This window comes from Heteronotia binoei, chromosome 2 (genome assembly GCF_032191835.1).
Source record: "Heteronotia binoei isolate CCM8104 ecotype False Entrance Well chromosome 2, APGP_CSIRO_Hbin_v1, whole genome shotgun sequence".
NCBI classification, from domain to species: Eukaryota; Metazoa; Chordata; class Lepidosauria; order Squamata; family Gekkonidae; genus Heteronotia; species Heteronotia binoei.
This window is the reverse complement of record NC_083224.1, coordinates 143,709,970-143,734,204: the sequence shown is the minus strand read 5'-3', so window position 1 is coordinate 143,734,204 and position 24,235 is coordinate 143,709,970. Positions and strand designations below refer to the sequence as shown.

At 43.5% G+C, this 24,235-nt stretch overlaps 2 protein-coding genes across 2 annotated transcripts in view; one reads left to right on the top strand and one right to left on the bottom strand.

Moving 5' to 3' along the window:
- The window catches only part of LOC132566777 (uncharacterized), a 434,283-nt gene that overhangs the window by 172,331 nt on the left and 237,717 nt on the right, over positions 1–24,235 (top strand). The window lies entirely within an intron of this gene.
- LOC132567802 (TANK-binding kinase 1-binding protein 1-like) overlaps positions 23,222–24,235 on the bottom strand; it is a 63,961-nt gene continuing 62,947 nt past the window's right edge. The window contains exon 4 of the mRNA XM_060233484.1: positions 23,222–23,449. Within this exon, the coding sequence (XP_060089467.1) occupies positions 23,222–23,449 (228 nt within the window). The remainder of the gene's footprint in view (positions 23,450–24,235) is intronic.

Genomic DNA, 24,235 nt, shown 5'->3' with positions numbered 1-24,235 from the left:
TTTAAATAATTTCCCTCACAAAATTTCCAACAAGTGGTAGCAGAGCTTGATTGTTTCCTATATTTTTGAATAATTTTTAAGTGTTCTGGATCAAAAGATATTTATTTAGAAGACAAGGGACATAGTAGCAATGAGAAACCGCTAAGAGGCTTGAGCTTAAAACAAACATTTTGTTTTCTCTGAAAGTTTTGATTTTTTTTTGTGAGTTTACTACCCTATATCAGCTGGGAATTCAGAGGTCGTTTTCGCACTCATCTCCAGCCGGCGCGACCCCCCTCTTCACCGCGCAGGATCTGCGCGGATTTCACACTAAATGCCGCGGAGCAGCCTTTTGCGCTGGAAACTCCCGTCGCAAAAGCCGCGCAAACGCCAAACTGCTTTTTGGCGATTTATGTTTGAGCGGCTTTTGCGCTGGGAGTTTCCGGCGCAAAAGGCTGCTCCACGGCATTTAGTGCGAAATCCGCGCAGATCCTGCGTGGTGAAGAGGGGGTCGCGCCGGCTGGAGGTGAGTGCGAAAACGACCAGAGTCTATTAAGTCCTGGAAACCCTGCTACTGGGTGCTGGTAGATATCCAAGGAAGCTGTCAAGATTTTTGCCTATTTTTGTGGATTACATCGGAGACTGCTATTCTGTCATGTGCACGCATGGCTGTAAAGGATTTTAATCTCATCTGTGCCTGTTTACAACCATGAACAATGGGGAAGATGCAGCAGCTGCAAGCTCATCTGTAAATCCTGGTGTTGTGAGTAATATTGGGATCCCTACTGTAGCAGTGGGACTTAGTACTCTGAAGCTGACCCCACTTAATTATACCTATTGGTATTCGTTTCTGAGTCAAAAACTTCAGATATATGGGGCTGAAGACACATTAACAGAAGATTGCCCAGTTCAAGACCCTCAGAAATCTGTTTTTAAGCAAAAGCATTAATAATGGAGTCAGTTACCACAAAAGCATTAATAATGGAGTCAGTTACCGCATATGAGGTTCCAGATCTACAGACATTTAAAACAACTAAAGAGATGATTAATTGCTTGAAACAAAAGTATGAAAAAAGGTCCACAAGTACAATTTATGCTCTAAAACGTCAAATATTTGAATTTGAAATTAAAAAGTGTTAGCCTATGCTAGGGCAATTGAAAAAGCTTCTAAGCATCCAAAGCCAGTTAAAGGAACTGGGGAAAATTATTCCTGAAAAAGACATAATAACGACAATTTTAAAGGGATTGCCACAAAGCTATGTACCTCTAACAATGGTTCTAAGACAGCAAGAATATTTGACTCTAGATGGACTTTTAAGTACCCTGAGAGAGGAGTCAGCATCACGAGATTCTAAAAAAAGTGAACTGTCTAATGCAATGTCTGTTTTAAGTTTAAAACCAGAGGGAAATCCTAAGTCTAAAAGGGAAATCAAATGTTATTTATGTAAAATGCCAAATCATATTGCAAAATATTGTGCACTTAACAACAAGCAGCAACAAAGCCCTCCTGAACCATGTGTGCACAGTGGGGGAATGAGAGCATCATCTCATGGCAGAGGAAACAATAGCAACAGAAGAAACTTTAAACCACATGCTAGAATCTTCAGTAGCAGTCATAAGGATGATTATGCTCTCAGGATTTATGATAACGGTAATGTTATTGAAGATAAAAGACTGTTTCTTATTGATAGTGGATCTTCAGTGCACATTTGTAAATACAGAGAAAAGTTTTCTGAACTAGATCTAAATAAAAGGCCGGAACTATTAGGTGCTAACAAAGAACCATTAGAAGTACTAGGCACTGAGAAAATAAGACTTAAGTTACTTATTACTAAAGGAAAATTAATAAATGCTAAGCTGGAAAATGTTGTTTTTGCACTTGGAGCAGCTGATAACATGATTTCAAGTAAACAGTTTATGAAGACCAAGTATGCAGAGTTGCTTGATGTTGATGAGGAAAGCAAAATCGTAGGAAAAGCTTCTGGTATTGATTTTAAGGTGACAAAGAGAAATGGTTTTCATTACGTTGTTGATCTTAGTGAAGGCTTAAATGTTGTTGATGTTGGTAAAGAGTCAGTTCATCAAACTAGCAGCAACCAATGTGATCACAAGAACTGTCTTTATGGATGGTATACGAAATTTGCTCATCACAGCATGAAAAGTGTTGAAAAGTTGCTAAAGGAATGTGAAATTGCTGTTGTGAATTGTGATCAGTCTAAAGAAAGGTGTGACACTTGTCTCAAAGCAAAGAGAACTGCACCCAGCTATACTGGGAGGTCTGATACACATAAATTTTTGGAAACTGTTTATACTGATCTAGTAGGTCTAATGGACAAAATAAACATTTTGTAACCTTTACAGAAAACAAATCAAAGTACAGCACTGTTTACATGCTAAAGAGCAAGGATGAGACTCTTGATAAATTCAAGTGCTATGTAGCTCTAGTTAAAAACAAATTTGGGCATACACTAGAAAGTTTGTTAACTAATGGAGGTGGTGAATATTGCAATGCTGAATTTAAAAGGTTTTTGGAAGCTGAAAGGATTGAACATAAAGTAACTATTCCACACAGCCCTCAACAGAATGGATGTTCAGAGAGACTTAATTGTGGTTTGCAGGAAATGACCAGAGCTATGTTAATGTATTCTGGACTGCCTAAAAGTTTATGGGCTGAAGCTGTGAATACAGCAGTTTACCTGCACAATAGATTACCTTCAAAATCAACAGGTGTCATTCCATTTCAAGCTTGATTTGGCAAGAGGCCTGGACTTAATCACATAAAAGTTTTTGATTCCAAAGCTTATGCATATGTTCCTAAAGAGAACAGAGGAAAGCTTGATGCCAGAGCTCAAGTTGGATTTGTAGTTGGATACCCCACTGGAGAGAAAAGCTCCAGAATTTATATCCACAAACCCGTACAATCAAGATTTGCAGTGTGGTGTTTGTTGATGACAGTAATTTGCCAAGTTTACCCTGTGTACCTGATCATGAGGTTTCTGAGGCTGCTCCTGAGGACTGGTTTGCTTGATTACCTGTAGTGACCACTGGGAAACTAGCAGGTCTACCTTCTGAAGATACTACTAAGCCAGAGGCAGCAGAATCCACAGCAGAATTTTCACCCGCTCTCAGAGGATCAGAAAGGAGCACTAAAGGGCAACCACCAAAGAAATATGGATACTGTGAAACTGTGCAATCTATAAAAGAACCCAAAATGTCTGGCAACAATGCAGTTGTGAACAGATTGAAGCAGAAAGAAGCAGAAGCAGAAGCAGAAGCAGATCAAGATATCGAATATCTTAAGCAACCAGTTGCTCTTCTGAAAGAAAAAGCCATCTTGCAGGCATCTTTGAGGGAGGAAAAGAAGCTTAGTGTAGAAAATGCTAAACTGAAGAAAGAAATTGAACTAATGAAGCAGCAACTGATAAGAACATAAGAGAAGCCATGTTGGATCAGGCCAATGGCCCATCCAGTCCAACACTCTGTGTCACACAGTGGCCAAAAAATTTATATATATATATATATATACACACACACTGTGGCTAATAGCCACTGATGGACCTCTGCTCCATATTTTTATCTAAACCCCTCTTGAAGGTGGCCATGCTTGTGGCCGCCACCACCTCCTGTGGCAGTGAATTCCACATGTTAATCACCCTTTGGGTGAAGAAGTACTTCCTTTTATTGGGTGAAGAAGTACTTCCATATGTTCCCCAGAGAGCACTGAGATCTAGCTCTCAAAATCTTTTAAAAATCCCTGGGCCAAGAGAGGCTAGACTGAAGACAACCAGGGAGCAAGCCTTTTCAGCAATGGCCCCTCGATGGTGGAATCAACTTCCAGAGACGGTGCGAGCCCTGCGGGACTTGAATCAGTTCCGCAGGGCTTGCAAAACCATTCTCTTTCAGCTTGCTTTTAAGACAGAACCTGGCTAAACTGACCTGTAGCCACCTAGCCATCTTATGTATGATTGTGAACTATAGCACCTTAACCTAATTTTAATCCATAATAACTGTTTTATCTATTTTAACTAACCTATGTAATTGAATTGTATTTAAATTTGTTTTGTCTAGATTGTATTTTTAAATCATGGTATTCCATGTCTGTGAACCGCCCTGAGCCCGCCTCTGGCGGGGGGGGGGGCGGGATATAAAAATAAATTTACTTTACTTTACTTTACTTACTTCCTTTTATCTGTTTTAACCTGTCTGCTCAGCAATTTCATCGAATGCCCACGAGTTCTTGTATTGTGAGAAAGGGAGAAAAGTACCTCTTTCTCTACTTTCTCCATCCCATGCATGATCCAGGGAGAAATTCAGAATGGAGTGAAACAGATCCCTGTACCACACAGCAATATAGCTTCATTTTCAGAAGGTGTCTCCCAGTCTACAGAAATTGCACCACTGGCACCTAAAGACCAATCTAAAGTCAGAAATAGATCTATTGGCATGAACTGTGAACTAGTGAGAAATGTACTCCAGAAGGGGCTTACTGAAATAGAATACTATTGTACAGAAGAAATGGTGGCTGATATTCTCACCAAGCCATTATCTCATACAAGATTTAAATGTTTACGTGAAATGTTAAATTTGGTTTATGTAACTGAAACAGTGAACAATGAATAGCAATAATTGCTGAATGTATAATGACTTGCACGTTAGACATTGAGAAGGAGTGTTGGAATTTTGAATATTTATATTGTATGTCTAGGCAATGTCTAAAGTTCAGTCATTATAGCGGGAGATATGTTTACCTGCCAATCAGACTAGAACTGATGGAATGTTAAGCAGAGGCTTGAAAAATGATGGTTAAAGAAGAGCAGTTGGCAGTTCTGTGTTAGGATCTGGAGTGAGCTAAGTAACAGCTTGTTAGTGATAGCTTAGAGAATGTAGTCTATAGTGTTATTATTTTCATCCCAATATTCCTACCCCTTTAGAAATAAAGTATGTTTTTCAATATTAAAGATCTCTCAACTCTTTTGTGATCCAGTGGTCCATTGAACTATCTGGGAAAGTTTAAATAATTCCCCTCACAAAATTTCCAACACTTTGGACAGCAGAAGTGAACCAAGCTGGGAGAAAGCCAATACATTCAGTAGAAGTATGGAATGGTGGTGGGGGTAAAGGAGGGGAAACATTTTAGCTCCCCTCACTCGTGCTCTATTTTATGTTAGCAGAATCCCAACCCTCACTTTCTGTGCATATTATTGTGGTCACCTGTCTTGTTTTTCTTTACTGGGGCTAGTAGCAATTCAGGGGAGGGGCAAGTTCTTTCAGAAAAGTTCTGCAACTACTTCTAAATGAAATTTAAATTTTGAGAAATCTTGAATCCATGCTCATCACAGATCTGTTGCATCCCATCAACCATTTAATTGATGTACAATCAAAATAAATATCATCTCCCATGCAAACTTGAGACTGGAGTTAACAGCACTTGGAGAGATTTATTAGCATAATTCTGTTTGGCAGCAAGATAAGGATGTAACTCAACTGGCTGGTAATTTTTGTCACCCATCTTCTGGACAACTTTCTCTTTACTCCCCATCCTCTCATGTCTTTCTTGGACTCTAAGTCAAACAGCAATGCACAAGAATTATGGACAGATCTGAAATATATATAAGATTACTTTATTCTGTTAATTTTCCAGTTGGAATAGCTGTTTTAAAGCTATAATAGCTGTTTTAAAGGTTGGAGAGTATTCAGTTCAGTTTGTTATTTTTTAAGGTCGGATTACAAATCCTGACATTATCCACATTACTGCTGAGATTAGGTGCAGGTCAATTTTCTACCAGAAAATATCAATCCCATTGAGAAGTGTGCTTTGTGTATGTGATGTAGTGGATAAGTGGTGGGCTCTGATTTGGAGAACCAAGTTTGATTCCCCACTCCTCTACATGAAAGCCAGCTGGGTGACCTTGGATCAGTCACAGTTCTCTCAGCCCCCCCCCCCAAAAAAAAGCCCTAGTTTACTAGAGTTTCAGACAGCCAGGCAATCTCCTGGCTATACCACACCCACTGTCATACAACAATTAATTAATTATATCACTTTATCTTGTGACAAATGACACAAACTCTTCTCTAGCTCAACAATTGTCAATATTTATTTAGTTAAAAGCATTTTTAAGCCTGTCTTTCTCTGATGCAGTTGGGACATTGCAGTTCAGCCTTGCTGAATGGGGGAGGGGGAGAGACAACCAACCATAGCTTCTACTTTATGATTGGATTTCATGGAATCATGGTGTGTGGATGTTAATTGTTTCCCACACCTCATTTTTTAAAAGGCTGTTTCTGTTTTATTTCATCTGCATTCTGCCAGATTAAAACATAGATAACTTAGATAAGCATCTCATCTGTTCCTTTTTACTCAGTGGCTCCTGTACTCACGCAAGATTTTATTGTGATATTGTGGGGATTTTATTTTGTGGGGAGTTTATTTTGATGGTATGTGGATGCAAACTAAGAATTGACTATCTCATATGGCTGTAAAGCAGGGGTGGGGAACCTTTTCTCTGCCAAGGGCCACATGGATATCTATAACATCATTTGCAGGCCATAAAAAATTATCAACTTAAAAAACAGTGCTCCGCTGAGGAAGAATGATTTAGGCCAGCAAAATTAATGCAAATAATTGTTTTTTTCTATTTGAAGTCATGTGGGGAGAGCCTAATCTGGCACACACACACACAGCAGGAACTCAGGAACATATTAGACCACATTCCCTAATATTAGCATATTAGGTCACACACTCATTAGCATATTAGGCCACACCATCTGGGATAATCAAGTGCAAACTGAACAGTGACAGTAACTTTTCCAGGCCCTGCAGCAATTCTGGCCAGCCAGCCAGGCCCCAGGGAGGCTGCCGCACAATACATCTGGGCCCTGCGATCCCTGGCTGGCCCTGGGGAGGCTGTTGCACAGTGCAGCTGGGCCCCACGATCTTCACTGGCCAGCCAGGCCCAGGGAGGCTTCCACATGACTCGGTTCAGCCCAGCAATCCCCAAGGGCCATACCAAGTGACCGTATACGGCCCTCGGGACAGAGGTTCCCCACCCCTGCTGTAAAGGGATGGGTATGGTTCCGGTCTTTAGAAAGCTGGAGGATTCAATCACATGAAATCTTTCCAGTTGGAAATAGGCATGGCCATGCTTATTTATAATAGACCTTACTCATCTCCACTTTGGCAACCTTCTCAGTCATATTTCTAAGCTGGTCACTGGAAGGCGATGAGTAGGAACTTTTTGGTTCTCAGTTCTATATTGTGTATTGGGCCGGAACATTTGTCTTCTCCATGCTTTGCTGACTGATTTAAATGATTCACCTAGTTGTGTTAGCCCACAGGACTAGGCTTAGCATGGATAGGAGGGAAGAGAAGACATAGGGAACAGTCAGTGAGCTCTGTAATGCAGGTGTGGAAAGAAGTTCACTTGGGAGTGATCAGTTACTTTCTAAGCAATTAAAAATTGTCCTTGTCCCTCCTCCAGAGCGGTTGCATCAAAAGTGCTATTTGCACCTTCAAAAACAGAGGAACAGATATATATATTTTCCCTTTGTAGGGCAAGTTAAAACTGGGTGGTGGTTTACTTTGAGAAAAGAGGAGAAGAAAGGTGACCCACATGAGCACTGCAGACCTGCTCTGAAGTGCTGTAATTTTTTACATGCTACCATTTTGTGACTGGCTCCTGCCCACCAACCTGCTATTTTGTGATTGGTTCCTATCACCAAGCTATCATTTTATAACTAGTAGCTCTCAAAGCTCTTTAAAGAAATTAAATAATTCCCAGAAGTGTAGGAGTGGATCTGCAGCCATAAGGACTTCTGTTTGTGGTCAGTGTCTTTTGCAGCTCCTGTAGCAGCATGCAATGTCGATGCACAAATCCTGTTCCTGGGTGCCTTCTCCGCCCGAAGCAGCATTTCAGGTGGGCATTTCCAGCTGCTGTGGTAGGAGGGAGGCACAAAATTCACACTTCACAGGTAGAAATCCTTACACCTGCAGATCATTGGATCTGCCCCATAAGTCCTTCCCTTCTAGAGTTGCCAACCTCCAGATGGACATTCAAGAAAAGAATTACCATTTGGAAGTCTACAGTGATACAAATGTCTTGGAAATTGTCTTTACATCTTTGGAAGTTTTTTTTTTTTTTTAAGTATGATTGGAAACATTGGATCTAGGGTATGTTGTATGTAGTGTGTATGTTTATTATTGGGTATGATTTGCAGAATTTTGACTTGAATTGCACTGGAAAAAGCATCAGCGAAACATGTTCTGGAATATCACCAGTCTACCTGTTGCTAGAAGCTGGAATCAGTTCATTGGATCATAATTGTACCTTTTGGGACTTATAAATATCCATTTTGGGAGCAGAGACTTGTAAACTTTTTAAAGACCTGGCTGGGCTTATATAGGAATGGACTGAGTTATTTGAATTCTTTGTTCTGGTCTTATACTGTATTCATCTTTTTGTAGAGCTATCTGTTTAGATGTTATATTGTTTGTGAAATTATAAAACTGATCATTAATAATACACACAATTTAATAGAATTTTCATATTTCATTAAGGTTGTATTCACACAGCGGCTTGTGCTTTTTCTACCTCATATTTTCTGTGTTGCTCTCACTTCTGTTGCTCAACTTTCAGATGGTACCTGGAAATCTTCTTGTATTACAATTGCTCTCCAGATGGCCAAGATAATTTCCCCTGGAGAAAATGGCTGTTTTGGAAGGTAGCCTCCGTGGCATTATACCCTGCTAAGGTCCCTTCCCTCCCCAAATCCCACAGTCCCCAGGGTCCACCTCCAAAATTTTCAGGTATTTCCCAACCCAGAGCTGGCAACCCTATCCCCTGCCCTAATGCATCAGTGGTGAAGGGATGCCTACTGAAGCCAATCTCTCACAGCTTACCAGTTGATGGAGATCAGTGTAGGGAGACTTCCCTTGGGCCTTGAACAAATCATTGACTCTTCCAGGGTTGCTAGAAGGGGCTGATGACACTGACAGCTTCTCCTCTGCACCCTTTTAAGGGCAAGTAATACTGACTGACCCAAGATTTTGAACTGGGAAGAATTTGCTGAAATGAGGTCAGCACCTAGAGGCATGTTTCTAAGCTCTTACGGTTGTATAAATGCTACCCTGCACTGAGACAAGGATAAGTCAGTTGAAATTTGCTAATGTGTCACAGATCAGATATGTAATTAATAGAGTTATGGCATTTAGTTTAACAGAAAACATTGTGTCTCATGCCTTCATTCCATGGAAGTGAATGCAATTAATACTGCTGATTCTGAAAATAAAAACTCTGGAAATTGATGCAGAGCACAGAAGGGTTTGTGACATAATAAACATTCAATATGCTGATGAGGGACAGTGCTATTAGGTTGGAAACGTGTTATATAAATGCAGGGGTGCCACTAGTAATGGCAACCTCAAGTTCAGTTTCCCTCTCTTCCTCTGTAGCATCCTAGACAAGTTGCCCATATCATGATGACAAAGCACTGTATATTTTCCCATCTTCATTCCACTGGCTGCTGTTAGTGGTGATGGAGAGAACAGGGACACACGAAATGTCATGTTGTCAGTACTTGGGTAAGCTGTCCTAGATCTTGTAAAGAGAGAAGTAAATGTGCAGCTGCCATTATTGATGGCACTGAATTGAATGTAATATGTGGTCCTGGCCTTAAGTCATCCTGGGGTATCAATGGAGAGAGTATTATTCCTGTGTTATTCTTTAAGAACTTAACAGTGCAGTCCTGTTCAGTTATTCCAGTCCAAACCCACTGAAATCATTGCATAGAATTGCATAGTAACTGCATAGAATAGACACAAATGGATTTAGACTGAAGTAACTACATGGGATTGCACTGCAAGTAATCTAAGGCTGCCAGTCCACCTCTGAGTTTTTTTGAAGTGAAAAAGAATAACTTTTCCTATTGAAATTGGAATTTTAGGCATTTAGAATGTATTTACATTAGCTGGAGTTTGGCCAGATTGCTGTGATTAATTTAACACTGACAATCTTGTAAAAAAATTGCCATGGGATCTTTAATGATCAAACATGGCTAGCAGTTGGACCTTCATTTAATGTGTCACCCACAAGAAATAAATGTGAAATTTCTAGAAAGGCAGCCCTGTTGGCGATTTATACCATACCACCCACTGACACTAAATTAGCCTTATAAGCAAGGTAACATTTTATTTTTTAAGAAAAAAAAACATGGTCAGTAAAACAGTGTTTAGCTTAATGAGAGGTTATATTTCTTTAAAGCAGAACCAATCTTGACAACAGATCTATTGTGAAGGCTGCTTGGTGGTGACACTGCTACCATTAGGAATATACTGTTTTCATAGTTGCCTTATGCCTGCATTGAGTATAATTCCATTAACATGTGTGTAGCATTCATATATAATGTATATCAAATCAACTGCATTCATCAAATCACCCTTGCTTTCGATAGGCTGAACAATACATCCCATAAATCTTAACATATGTAAATGGAATTGGGCATAATTCAGGCTAGGTTTTTCTACCTTTGGTATTGGCCAAAATAAGTCTCAACTGGCATGACAGTACTGTAGTTGAATGCTTGCAATGAAGAAGGCATGATTTTGTCTTGGAACTATTCAAAATGCTTAAGCTTTTTTCCTACTTAAAAAAAGAAAAGGATCCAAGGTGATGCAGAGCTGAAACGCAATGACATGAAAATCAGAAATAAAACTTGTCATACAAAGCTAAAATATGGTAGAGGAGATTTCAGTTGATTAAAGACTGTCATCTAAAAGTTGCAAAAGCTTGATGAAGTTTCCTGAAGATGCTGTTCCACAACCCCAGTACTGTAACTGAGACCTCAATCTGCAGCTTTCACAGGATGAAAGCCATAGTACTTTCTTGATGGTTTCAGTACATGAGACAAACTGTTTAATTTGAATATGTCCACTTTGGGCTGTATCTGATCTATAATAAGCTAGTTCCCAAAATTCTGTCATGCAACAGTGTGTGACCAAGGCAGAATTCAAGACAAGGCTATGGCTGATGCTCATTAACTTCATTTGATTCTCATTAACTTCATTTGTGAACTCAGTATGAGACGAGAAGAGCCATATGCTTTCAACATACCTCCCAAACCATGGACCTGATATGCAGTCAGGAAGGGTCAGTGCAACTTCTCTGTTGGGAGTGGATGGGGTAAAACATTTTACCTCTGCTTCCTGGAAGCTGTTTAAAACCAGGTGACTGGGCAAGATGCTAGTCGGGTTCCATGATGTGGCACCCTCTAGTATTTACCCGGTGCTCACCAAGCTTGTCAGAAAGTGGGAAGGGCCATAGTATGGCAAATCTTGTTAATGGATGTCTTTGTTCAAATGAAAGAGTCTTCCACAGCTGCAATAGCAGCTATAGCCACTGGAAGATCAGGATGATAAGTAAGCAACAAGCTTTCTTTAGTCAGAGTGTGTTTTCGGTCTTTCTTTCAAGTTTTTATTTCTGTTTCCCTTCCCCTCTCTCCCTCCCTCCCTCCCTCCCTCCCTCCCTTCCTTCCTTCCTTCCTTCCTTCCTTCCTTCCTTCCTTCCTTCCTTCCTTCCTTCCTTCCTTCCTTCCTTCCTTCCTTCCTTCCTTCCCCACACTGGCTTTCCTTTAACTCTTTTTATTCCCCAATCCATTTCTCCCTCCACCCTCAGGTTTTCCTTCATTTTTTTTTTTTGTTTCTCTTATGTGATTATTTTGCAAAATGAGTTGAAAAGTATTGAGTTTGGCTCTGCTTCCTATTGTGGCTGTTTGGGGTTTGGATCTGCCTCCTTTTGGCAGCCATTTTGGGACCACCACCCCAGGACTTTTTTTCCTGGAGGAACATAGTGGAATGGAGTTTTGGAACTTCTTGTGGAAACATAATTCTCAAAAAAAGTTTAAATGTTTCATGTTTAAATGTTTCTCCTTCATTTCCCTCTTGAGAGTTTTAGCACCTCTTTTTCTAGAAAAAGGAAAAGGCCTGCACTGCCCCCTCTCAAAATTGCAAACATGCCTACAGGCCCAGAAAAGTTTGAGAACTCTGGGCTAAATCCTACCTCTTGCTGCACCTATGGCAAAGGCCTTGATAAAGAGGGGCAAGTGGGAGTACAGCAGCAAGCAATGAGTGCTGAGGAGGATTAGAATTAGGTACTGGAACTCACCACTATGAGAATTGACCTGTTCATTGTTAGAAAGATTGACCCCATTGGCATGTAAAATCTAGGTAGTTTCACACTGAAAATATCTGGCCCACATCTGCTTGGAGGGCTAGAGATTCTTTTACAGGACCGCCCATTGCAGTAGATTGTTTAGCAATCTATCTTTAGCTGGGAGAAGCATCTATGGAAATGTTCTAAGGCACTTTATTTTACTAGAGAAAACCAAGTGCAGTAGCAGGAGGGCTTTTCTCCTTTATATTCCAATGATATTTGGTAGCTTACTCAGAGCTGCAGTACAAAAAGCATTTACAGTTCATGTTATATTAATACTGTGGCTTGATTATCAAAAACCATTACTCTTGGTTATCTTGCGGAGGTTGAACCAAGCTGCTATAAGTCAGGCTGACTACCCGCACAGTGTGCGTTTTGTTTTTATGATAACAGCATTCTAAATGTAAAAGTGCATTTGTAAAATTATATTCCTGAGTTGGATTCATTATAAATGGGATAAGCTCATGCAATTCCGGTGTGTGCATGCACACACAGACATACCCTCCAGAGACAAACATGCTCACACAAATAAACAACTGCCTGTAATAATATCATCTAACAAACATGTCCTGACTCATTTAAGTTCTGTTCAGGTCAGTTTTTCACGTGGTCAGACTCAGGGGTATGACTTTAAAATCCTTTCCCATTCTTTGTTAGCTTCACCCTGGGCAGAAGAACAATAGACAGGCTGCTTTCTTCTCTTTGTTTGTGTTTTGATGTTGTTCTCTCTTTTAGCAATATGCCGTATGGTTCCTTTTTTATTATTATTATAGTGATACTGTATTATATACCACAGCATGTCCCTATGGAGGAAAATGATTGTTTTAGAGTTCTTTGTGGATTACATGCATTTAGGATTTGTTTACAGTAATGATTGCGTTTGTCATAACCTCTAATGCTAATGCCATTGTGGTTGACTTTTTAATTTAGTCCTCCCTTACTGTGATACTTCCATGGGGCTTGTTTGTATTTATTTGAAAGAAAGAAAGAGAATGCCTAATAAATTGCAGACCCAAGACTAATAATAATTTCCTTCTCTTGGATAGCTGTTTTATTAAGCATGCCAGTCTGGGCAGAGTTGTGTTGAGTCCCTGCTGTCCAGGACACCTGGGGATGGATGGCTTCCTACTCTCCAGCTTTCTTGCAGACAGAAATCCTAGAAACTGTATAGAAGCCAATTCTCAGGAGCATAACCTTCACCATCCAAAATTATTTATGGCTTAAATTCATTCTTTCTACATATGCTATAAGGTCAGTGCAACACTGTCAAAGTTGTTTGCTCCCCAAGGACAGAATAAAGAGTTAGACACAGAGTATTGGTATAAAGTTGGGCCACTTTATTCAATATTCTAATAGTAAGGGTACCCCACCAGTGGCCTGGCCAGGGCTAGGGGTCACCGCAACTGCTCCCCTACCATTAACGGGCGAGAGACCCAGCCACCCAGCAGGCAGGCCCAGCAGGGAGGCATGCACCAGAGGGCCCAAACCCAGACGCACGTCTTGCCAGAAAGGCACCCTCTAGCCGAGCCTCCCGGACAGTCTGCATTCTCCAAACCCGGGTCTTCAAACCCGAAGGCTGATCATGCCAGACCCCAAATTCCCCAAAAGGGGGATGCTTCACAATCCTCCCCTAGCCGCATAGTGCCCTAAACCCCAAAAACCTGCCACTAAATTGACCGCCTATTTAACAGCGCCTCCCGATAGCCAAATCCTCAATCCACTGCATTGCTATGTAGGGTAGGCAAAAAACGCACCCCAGCCACTGCCAATCAGCCAAGGTGTAAAAAATTCCTACCTGGCTCCTCCAAGGAGGCAACCAGCAAATTGCCCACATAACATGCAGGGCGGGCGGGAGGGCCGATCGTCTGCCAAGACGAAGGAGCCGACAAGGAGCGCAGATCTGACAGTTAGGCTATCAGATCCCGCCTTTTTTTCTGCGCACTGAAATGGGTGCCCCCTGACTCTTCCCATCCATGGAAGCAAACTCTGCTCATGCAGCCTAGCAGCTACGCTGCAGTCTGCAAGCATGAGACTGCTCCCCAAGGACGGAATAAAGAGTCAGACACAGAGTATTGGTATAAAATTGGGCCACTTTATTCAATATTCTAATAAACAGCAAGGGTACCCCACCAGTGGCCTGGCCAGGGCTAGGGATCACCGCGACCGCTCCCCTGCCATTAACGAGCGAGAGACCCAGCCCCCCAGCTGGAGCTGAGTGTTACTCAGCTCCCTCCAGGCAGGCCCAGCAGGGAGGCATGCACCAGAGGACCCAAACCCAGATGCACGTCTCACCAGAAAGGCACCCTCTAGCCAAGCCTCCCAGACAGTCTGCATTCTCCAAACCCAGGTCTTCAAACCCGAAGGCTGATCATGCCAGACCCCAAATTCCCCAAAAGGGGGATGCTTCACAGTCTTCCACTAGCCACATAGTGCCCTAAACCCCCCAAACCTGCCACTACTAAGGCCAAGTCTCTACTTAGGGCTTAGCGCCCACCGGGAGACCCAAAGCCACCCGCAACCCTTGCTGCAAATCTCTCAGGAAAAGCATATTACCCTTTCCCAAGAGATGGACCCCATCCCCTCTATAGAGGTCAGGAAATTTCAATAAAATGTCCGGATGGGGCAAATAGTGGCCCAACCCCTTTTCCAGCATCTTCCTGATCTCCTTATTAGCCTTATACCGGGCCCTTTCTATAGCTGCAGGGTCCCAAGCACAACGCCACACCAGGTGGGGCAGCATGGCTGACCAAATTATGGTAGTCCCAGGCCATCGCTCCCGAAACGTCGACTGAGGGGTGACATGATAGAAGTTTACAAGATAATGCATGGGATGGAGAAAGTAGAGAAAGAAGTACTTTTCTCCCTTTCTCACAATACAAGAACTCGTGGGCATTCGATGAAATTGCTGAGCAGACAGGTTAAAACGGATAAAAGGAAGTACTTTTTCACCCAAAGGGTGATTAACATGTGGAATTCACTGCCACAGGAGGTGGTGGCGTCCACAAGCATAGCCACCTTCAAGAAGGGGTTAGATAAAAATATGGAGCAGAGGTCCATCAGTGGCTATTAGCCACAGTGTGTGTGTGTGTGTGTGTGTGTGTGTGTGTATATATATATATATATATATATATATATATATTTGACCGCTGTGTGACACAGAATGTTGGACTGGATGGGCCATTGGCCTGATCTAACATGGCTTCTCTTATGTTCTTAATATGCTGGAAATCATCCTGGGCCTGCCAAACTAAGGCCTTGCCCTTTAAGAGTCCCAGATCGTTACCTCCCAGGTGAACAATTAAAACCTAAGGAGGAGGACCCACACAATCTTTAAACAACAAAGGCAGCAGGCCCGGCCACTGAAGGCCCTGGCACCCCCGCCATTCGATACACACATGCTGGCTGAGTCCCAGCTGAGAGCCAACTGCAGTTCTCCGAGCCTGATGAGCGGCCCAAAACACGTGGCTGTAGCCGCATACGAGAACTCGGCTCCTCTGGCCAGGAACAACAGTATCTAAAGAGAAAAAACAGTTAAACAAGAACAGAACCAATAATAAACAGACACCAAGTCACTCACGGCCTAATAAAAGGTCGCACGTAAGCCTTATAAGTCGAGGAACGCCACCTGCCCAATCTCTGAATGGAAGTGGAAGGATACCCCATGACAGCCGCTGTTGAGGCTGCCCCAATTCTAAAGGAGTGGGTCCCAAATCGCACCCCAGACAACCCCAACTCACCCAAAGCCCGTGACGTTACTGCCCAAAACTGATGCTTCGTCAACGGGCTACCATTCGAATGTATAAACAAAAACCCCTCCATGGGCCCCCTAACTGCCAAATAAGCAGCCAAAACAGTAACTGGACACAGCTCAAGCTCTGAACAACTACCCAACTCGAGCACCGTACCCTTCTGCAACTGATCCGTCTTAGAGTGACGGACAGTGATGACTGCCTTACCCACAAATAGCTGCAGATCCCTTAACAACAGAGCCTTACTAGAAACATCGTTTCTAGACTGTGCCACCAGCTCACTTACTCTAAGAGCCCCCCAAAAAGCTAACAAAGACGCAGCGTGAAAAAAGCATGCTTCAAATGGCAAAGCACACACCACGTCCCAAACCCTCTTCAAACCCCGCAGAATCAAAGGAGACACAGGATTCCGCGTATCAACCCTGGGACCGGCCTCTCTGGCCCACCCCTCCAGCATCTTTCGAATACGAAAGTCAGCTGTTTCTTCCCTGTAACCCAGCACCTTACTGACAAAAGCCAATGCAGACAGGCGCCCCCTAATGGATCGCACAGCCAACCCCTTACATTGCAGCAAAACACAGTAATAGAGCAAATGCTCCACTGGGAGGGGCCAAACCCTGAAATATCCTACCTCAGCCCTAAAGTCTTCAAACTGCCGCACAGGCCGTTCGTAAGACTTCCTGGTGCTGAGCACAATGGCTAGACCTATCTCTCTGCAGGCCTCGGCTCTCCAATCAGCCATAGCTCCTGGGGCATTGGCACCAGCTCTCTGTCGGCATCTGGGGCCAGCTAACAAAACCTCTCCATCTGTTTATGAGATAGAGCATCAGCCACCCTGTTACTCACCCCAGGAACATGCTTGGCTAAAAACAAAATGTTAAGCTCAAACAGCGCAGAGTGAAGGCCCTCACCAATCTCATAACCTGGCCAGATTTGGATGAAAGGGAATTAATGACGTGGCCCACCGCCATATTATCACACCAAAAATGGACAGTGTGATTGGCCATATCCTTCCCCCACAGCCAAACCGCGACTAAAATAGGAAAGAACTCGAGAAACGTAAGATCCCGGTTCACACCAGCCTTTGCCCAGGAGTCAGGCCAACTATCCGCGCACCAATGTCCATGGAAATAGACTCCAAAACCCAAGGAACCAGCAGCATCAGACATGACCTGAAGCTCAGCTTCAAGCCTCACATCGTCCCTCCAAAAAAGAGACTCCATTAAAGGACTCCAAAAATTCCTGCCAAACCCTCAAATCATCCCTCATGCTGCAGGTGACCCTAGTTCTACGTTGAGGCAAGCGTAACCCTACCATAGCATTGCATAGCCTTCTAAGAAAAGCCCTACCAGGAGCAACCACTTTGCAAGCAAAGTTGAGGTGCCCAACTAGATGCTGCAACACCAACAAAGTAACCTTCCTTTTAAGAAGAAAGGTAGAAATCCTAGCCCTCAGCTTCACTATTTTCTGAAGCGGCACCCTAGACAACTGCGCAATAGTGTCAATCTCAATCCCCAAAAAGGTCAACCTCTGGGTCAGAACTTCAGTTTTCTCAGGCGCTAAAGGAACCCCAAGCTCTGCCGCCAGCTCAACAAAGCCAAACAGCAACTGCCCACAACGCCCAGTCCCCTCGGGACCCACAAAAAGGTAGTCATCTAAATAATGAATGACATCCTGAAAACCCACTTTCTCCTGCACAGTGCATTCCAAAAATGTGCTGAAACGCTCGAAAGCCGAACATGACACAGAGCAGCCCATTGCTCTATCCATGTAAAATTGACCCTCAAAAGAAAACCCTAGAAGTTCAAAATCATCTGGATGGACAGATAAAAGGCGAAACACAGACTTAATGTTGCATTTTGCCAACCGCACAACGCCTCACCATGGCAATAGCCTGGTCAAAGCTGGTGTACCTAACAGAGCATAAGTGCTCCGGAATCCCATCATTCAAGGACTTCCCCTTAGGAAAAGACAAATGGTGAATCAAACGAAATTCACCAGGCGCCTTTTTAGGCACCACACCCAAAGGTGAGACTCTAAGAGTACTCACTGGAGGATGTGAAAAAGGACCCGGTATCCTTCCCTCAGCCAGCTCTTTTGCAATCTGACAGTGTCCTATTCCTTTAAGGAGAATTGGAACTGCCAGAGATTGAGTCATCCTTGACTACAGGTGGTATATTGTCATCAGGTGTGATTACAATTTGGAATGGGATTGGCTAAGGCCACTAGAAATGCAGTAGCCAGCTACCAGTTCAATGTGGGATAGAAAAGGACGATACTAGCGTGGCATACTGTTGGATGGATATTGGATTGATGACTGTGAACTGTGTATTGACTATTCTCTTGGACTCTGTATTTGTACCTCTGCCTGGCTCTACTTGTGTGTAAGTGTGTGACTATTGGACTGCCTATTGACTCTGATACCTGCCTGAACCCAATACAGTTTGTTAACCTGCTATCTGTGTCGGGTGTCTTCCTTGGGACTGCAACTGAGACTGGTCTGACCAGTGGGAACTTCTTCTACAACTGTCACAATCTTGTCCCTAACGACCTGCTCCAAGCCCTGAACTGACTTAAGGTTTCCTGACATAAACAGAACTCGAAGTCCCTGAAAAGGGATCCTAAACCCAACTTTAAAACCTTCTAACAAATACAAACTATCAACCCTTTGAGGGTACCTCGACAGCCACTGCTCAAGAGGTCCTACCTTTATGGGGCTGGGCCCCTTTCTTAGCTGGAAAGGCACCTCCGCTCCCGCCAGGCTTCTTCATATTTTTATGCCCACGGGCTCTAGGGCAGTTGTCAAATGAGTGGGAACCATCACACATGGGGCACTCATGCTTGAACTGGCACGCCTTCCTATTACATACCCCAAGGGATCCAAATTCCCAGCAGAGCATGCGGGGTTGAACCGCCTGCCCCTCTGCACCGTGGGGAGAGCCTGATGAACCAGCAGCGGATGTGGATGACCTACTCTCCAAGTGACCACTATCAGAGCGATCACCCAGATTAGGCCTAGCCAGGGACATAACCTGCAGCCAAAGCTTCTGATGGATCCGATCCCACTGAAGGGATGGATACAGGGCAGCCCTCATCCTAAATTCCTGGTCATATTGTAACCAGGCTGGTCCACTAAAGGCCATATAGCCTTTATAAATTATGTCCAAATACTGGAACAAGGATGCTGCCCACCACGGCTGTGCCCTCGCAAAGCACCCCATATGAGCCCCAGAGAGCACTGAGGTCAGCTGGGAAGAACAAGCTGACCATCCCTGGGCCAAAGGAAGCGAAATTGTAGAACACCCGCGCACGGGCCTTCTCCATCGCAGCTCCATGCCTATGGAACCAGCTTCCGGAAGAGATGCGGGCCCTGTGGAGTCTCGAACAATTCCGCAGGGCCTGCAAGACCACCCTTTTTAGGTTGGCCTTTGCAGACTGCTGACTATGGATCGCTGAATAATGGATCCGCCAAAATGATTTGGTCTTAGTGATCTCTGCTTCTATGTAAACTGACAGCATAGTGCCAGGAACACCACCGTTACTGTCAAAATATGTTAATGTGAATTAGAATGGTTTTAAGACAATGTTGATTTTAAAGTTTTTATATAATTACTGTATTGTATAATTATTCTATGAATGTTGTTAGCCGCCCTGAGCCTGCCTCGGCGGGGAGGGCGGGATATAAATAAAATTTTATTATTATTATTATAAATACAGAACCCAGGAAACCAATTAGCCCAGGTCCTGTCCACCTTCTGTTTTTTCAATTTTTCCTTCTCTTTCTCATCCAATTCTTCCTTGTCTTTTTTCTCAACCTCCCGAAAGAGAAGAGAAAAAATATCCATGTACTCCCCTTTTAATATTTTTTTCCCTAGTAGCGGGAAGCAAGTGGTCCCCCAGCGGCAAGGCAACCTCCCCAAATGGCAAAGCAGCAAAAGGCACCATCCCATATGTTGAGGGTGCCCCCATAAAGGAACCAGCCATGCCAGGATGCCCTGCGCCCGGGTATACACTAGGAACGCCTTGCCCACATGGCCAAGCCCAGTTTTGAAATGCACCCAACGCAGAGGAGGCAGGTGCCCCCACGCTTGGCATGGAAGCACCCTGCCCAGCCGCCGAAGCAGGCCCCCATGCTCCCCATGGCCAAACCTGCCCAGGCCCCACCTGTAAATTATCACCCGACCTACCTCCAAATCCAACAGGAACCAATGGCAAACCGACCCCCGATGCTCCAGCCGCCATCAAACCCACATCCAGACCGCAAAGGCCAACGTCCCTGCAAGGTACGACTCCACCAGACCTGCTCTCAAGAATAGACAGCCTGGTGAGAATACTCGCCTGCTTACCCTTCTTAGATTGCCTCACACCATCCTCCCCACCTGAAGAAAGGATGCCCGCTGCCTGTTCCAATGCTCTCAATCTACAAGCAATATTGGAATCAACCATATCACCCTCCTCATCAGAAGAGGATAACGGCGGTGGTGGCCTTTTCGCAGGAGCCTTGGGCGCCTTAGGCACTGGCTTTTTTCCTTTGGGCTTGCCCGACCCTTTTCCACCAGCCATCTAAATAGCAAGCACAAGACCACAAAATGGCCTCCTGCAGCTCCACTCTAAAATGGCTTCCCCCTAGAAGAAGAAAGGGAACTCAAAATGGCCACAAAAGCCTCTGCTGCACACCAATGTCTCCAGTAGGAGAAAAATGGGGGGGAGGCTCTCCAAAATGGTCACCTGCCAACCTCAAGGGCAATAATAAAAAAACCCAGGTTGCCCCACAGGCCCGCACCCTCAAAAATTAAAAGGGGAAAGACCAACCCCTGGGTTCCACAACTCCTGCCCCAGCAGACCCCAAACCCTAGGCAGACTCAGCCAACAAGAAGGACAACACCACGTCCTCCACCACCTCTGATGCCGCCACCAGCCCGCAGCACTGCAGCCGACGCTCCAGCCAACGCTTCACCTGCCACTGCCCAGTCGACTGCCCCAACAAACCCCGCCGTCCAACCAAAAACAAAAGAAAAGCCTCAGCCGATCCTCTGCCAAGACGAAGGAGCCGAAAAGGGCGCCCCCTGAAACTTCCCATCCAGGGAAGCAAACTCTGCTCATGCAGCCTAGCAGCTAAGCTGCAGTCTGCAAGCATAAGATTGTCCAGAATTCACAAAAGTCCATCCCACCCCCAATTTCTTCTCCAATCAGATAAAAGAGCTTACATCTAAAGCCTTGTGTTTAGGCCTGGTTCACACATGTAGCAGAATGAGGTGAGAGAGACTGAAGATATTGTATCAGTTCAGAGTGCAATCTGAACTGAGCCAATCACATTTTTAACTTTACATATTCAAAAAATCCATTCCAATATAGAAAACAAGCAAGTAAGAAGAAAGGTGGCTTTTGAAACTTCTTTCCCCTCACTCCCTCCATCATCCATTTATTTATTTTTGATATGTATATCAGAAGAAACAAGTCAACGACTTTTTTCTGTAATAAACTCCATGTTGGGCTGCCCTTGAAAGCAATCTGGAAACAGTAGTTGGTCCAGAAACCAGCACCCCAACTACTGTTGGAGAAGATATCTCACCCATCTTAAAACACCTACATTAGCTGCCAGTTTGTTTCTGAGTCCAATTCAGTGTGCTGATTAAGACCTTCAAGGGTCTAGGATCTACATATCTAAAGGCCCATTTCCTCCCATAAGGCCCCAGGCAGCAACTACAGTTGTCAAGCTGCATTCTGCTGGCAGCCAATGTAGCTGTTTTAAGAAGGGCAGGATAAGTTTCCCTGACAAGAATTGATGCCTTTTGGGGGAAGAACACTCTCTCTGAATATGCTTTCCTTCTGTAATTGTTCATGGAGGAGTCTTGACCAGGGCTTTTTTTTAGCAGGAACACACAGGAATGCCATTCTGGCTGGCTTGTCATCAGGGTGTGTGGTCTAATATGCAAATGAGTTCCTGCTGGGCTTTTTCTACAAAAAAAGCCCTAGTCTTACACATGTATGAAGCTAGCTCACTTATTTTTTAAAGTTACTTATTCTTATGCAACCTGTGGCTGTTTGTAACCTTAACCTGTTCCCTTTTTGAAAAGAAGGCAGTGGCACTGTGTATGTATCATACAGGCCCCATACGAGCAAGAACTGGCCCAAACTATAGTCTACCACTATAGTGGATGAAATCCCACTACTCACATGTGTTCTCTGTTGCCATTTCCTAGGCTGGTAGGAAAAAAATAAAGGGATGCAACATCCCTTCTAATCAAAATAAAAGTGCCATCATTACAACAGGGGCCACACTCCAGGAGTCACCCTGTAACCATAGATTTAACCATAACCGTAGGTTTAACCATAGATGCTGGCTCACCTGTCTCTCCCCCCCCCCCCAGTTTCTCCTGGTAGGTTGCTGGCTGCAGCTGGCAACCCTAAACAGGAGATATCCTGGAACTGGCCTTTGTTCCCCAGTGTTGCTTCACAGGATGGTGGAGGAAATTCTGGGGGTGGGGGCATGCCAGCATTGGCACAATTTGCCATCTCACTTCCAGCACAAAACTGGAAATGACATCATGATAGTTGGGAATGACAAAAAATAGTTTGAGGCAAGTCCTAAAACATCAGTATGATGTTATGACATCACTTTTTGGTTTTGCACCAGACATGACAACACAGGCATGATTGTCTCTGTCCCTAGAATTTCCTGGCAGGTTGCCAACAGAGGCTGGCAACACTAATTATGCAACAGGAACAAGTAATACAGTTTATGGGGATGTTCAAAAGACAAGTGATCATTTTAACAGTTAAAATTCTTTCTACGTGGCAAATATTGTTACTGACACAATACCATACATAAAATAGGAACGTTTTTACAGTCTTATATGCTGGTCATGCATAGGTAGCAAGACTTTCATGGCGATCAAACTCTCAACCAATACACATTCAGTGGTCGGTTGGAACAAAGAGTAGAGCTTGATTTATGTGATTGGAAATCCTGATGACTGAGGTTGTTGACAGCACAAAAAGAGGGTGATATGTATAATCCCTTCCTCTTCTCTGTCCATATTTATTATACAAAACTATACATATTCAGTCCATGGGCCATGATCTACCTGGTACGTTGTGAGCCCCTCCAGATCTGCTTCTTGTTGCTTTTGGAGGAAAGTCCACGCTGCTAGATTCAGTACATAGAGAGCAAGGGTGCTGTGCTTTCCGTTACTACTTGTAAACATGTTCAGAGAAGCAACAGAATAACAAGGTCAGTTTGTGGAGGAGAGGATCATTCTGTGGTGCTGACCCTTGACTTGTTCCTCACTATAATTCATCTATGGCTTCTCTTTCCTTTTCCAGCTCTCTTGGTTTGTTGGTCTTGATTCCCGTGATGTCATAATAACAATGGCTCCAGTGATGTAGCATGATCTCATAGGACTTCTTCTCATACACATGTATCTCCACAAATTCTTGTTCAGCAGGTCCCAGGTTTGGACATTTGAACACCACTGGGTTAGGGGATAGTGAAAGCATTTCTTTGAAGATTATTGGCTGTAAAAGAACAATTAACTATTGCACATATGACCTATTTCTCAATTTCTATCACTGGAGAACAGTCCACAGTAACTCATACAAGCTGTCTCTAACTTCTGCTTGTAGCACTCTTTCCAGACAGCACAAAACATGCCTTGTAGACAAAAATACACATCCTTGCATTCATGGCTGCTGCATTCTCTCCCATATCCTGCTTTCTCAGGAAAATCTGTGTGGCATTTTCTCTCTCAGATTTAAAGAATGTTCAGGGGCTTAAGTTGAATTGTCCTTGTCTAGGCAATCATCCCCTAAGACAAAGACAATTCAGCACCTGGGTTATTCATGGAAAACTCACCTTAACCATAATGCTGTCTAAAAAGAAAAACTTTCCAGTATATGGCTCTGTTTTAATTAAGCAAATACTTCAGACTGTGTTTTCTGAAGACACACAGTGCTCCTCAAATGGGCCCAATTTTGCTTTAGTCCCCATTATCTGCACAGGAAACAGCAGTTCCTAAATAACTGTTGCTTTGTTGTTGTGATACAGTATAAGTAGCCATTTCCAACGTCAATAATTTTACCGCAAAAAGAGGTTTTAATAGAAGTTAGTGGGTGGGGATTGAGTCAAAATTTCTCATCACACTATGCAGCACTTGCTTACTAATACAATGCTGCATGCACCCAATTGGCTTCCAACCACATCTCCAGGAACAGTATATAGAACCAGCAAGTCACTCGAGACAATACACAGTATATCTAATGGTTTGTTTGATACTGAATGGAGAACTCACATGTTTTATATAT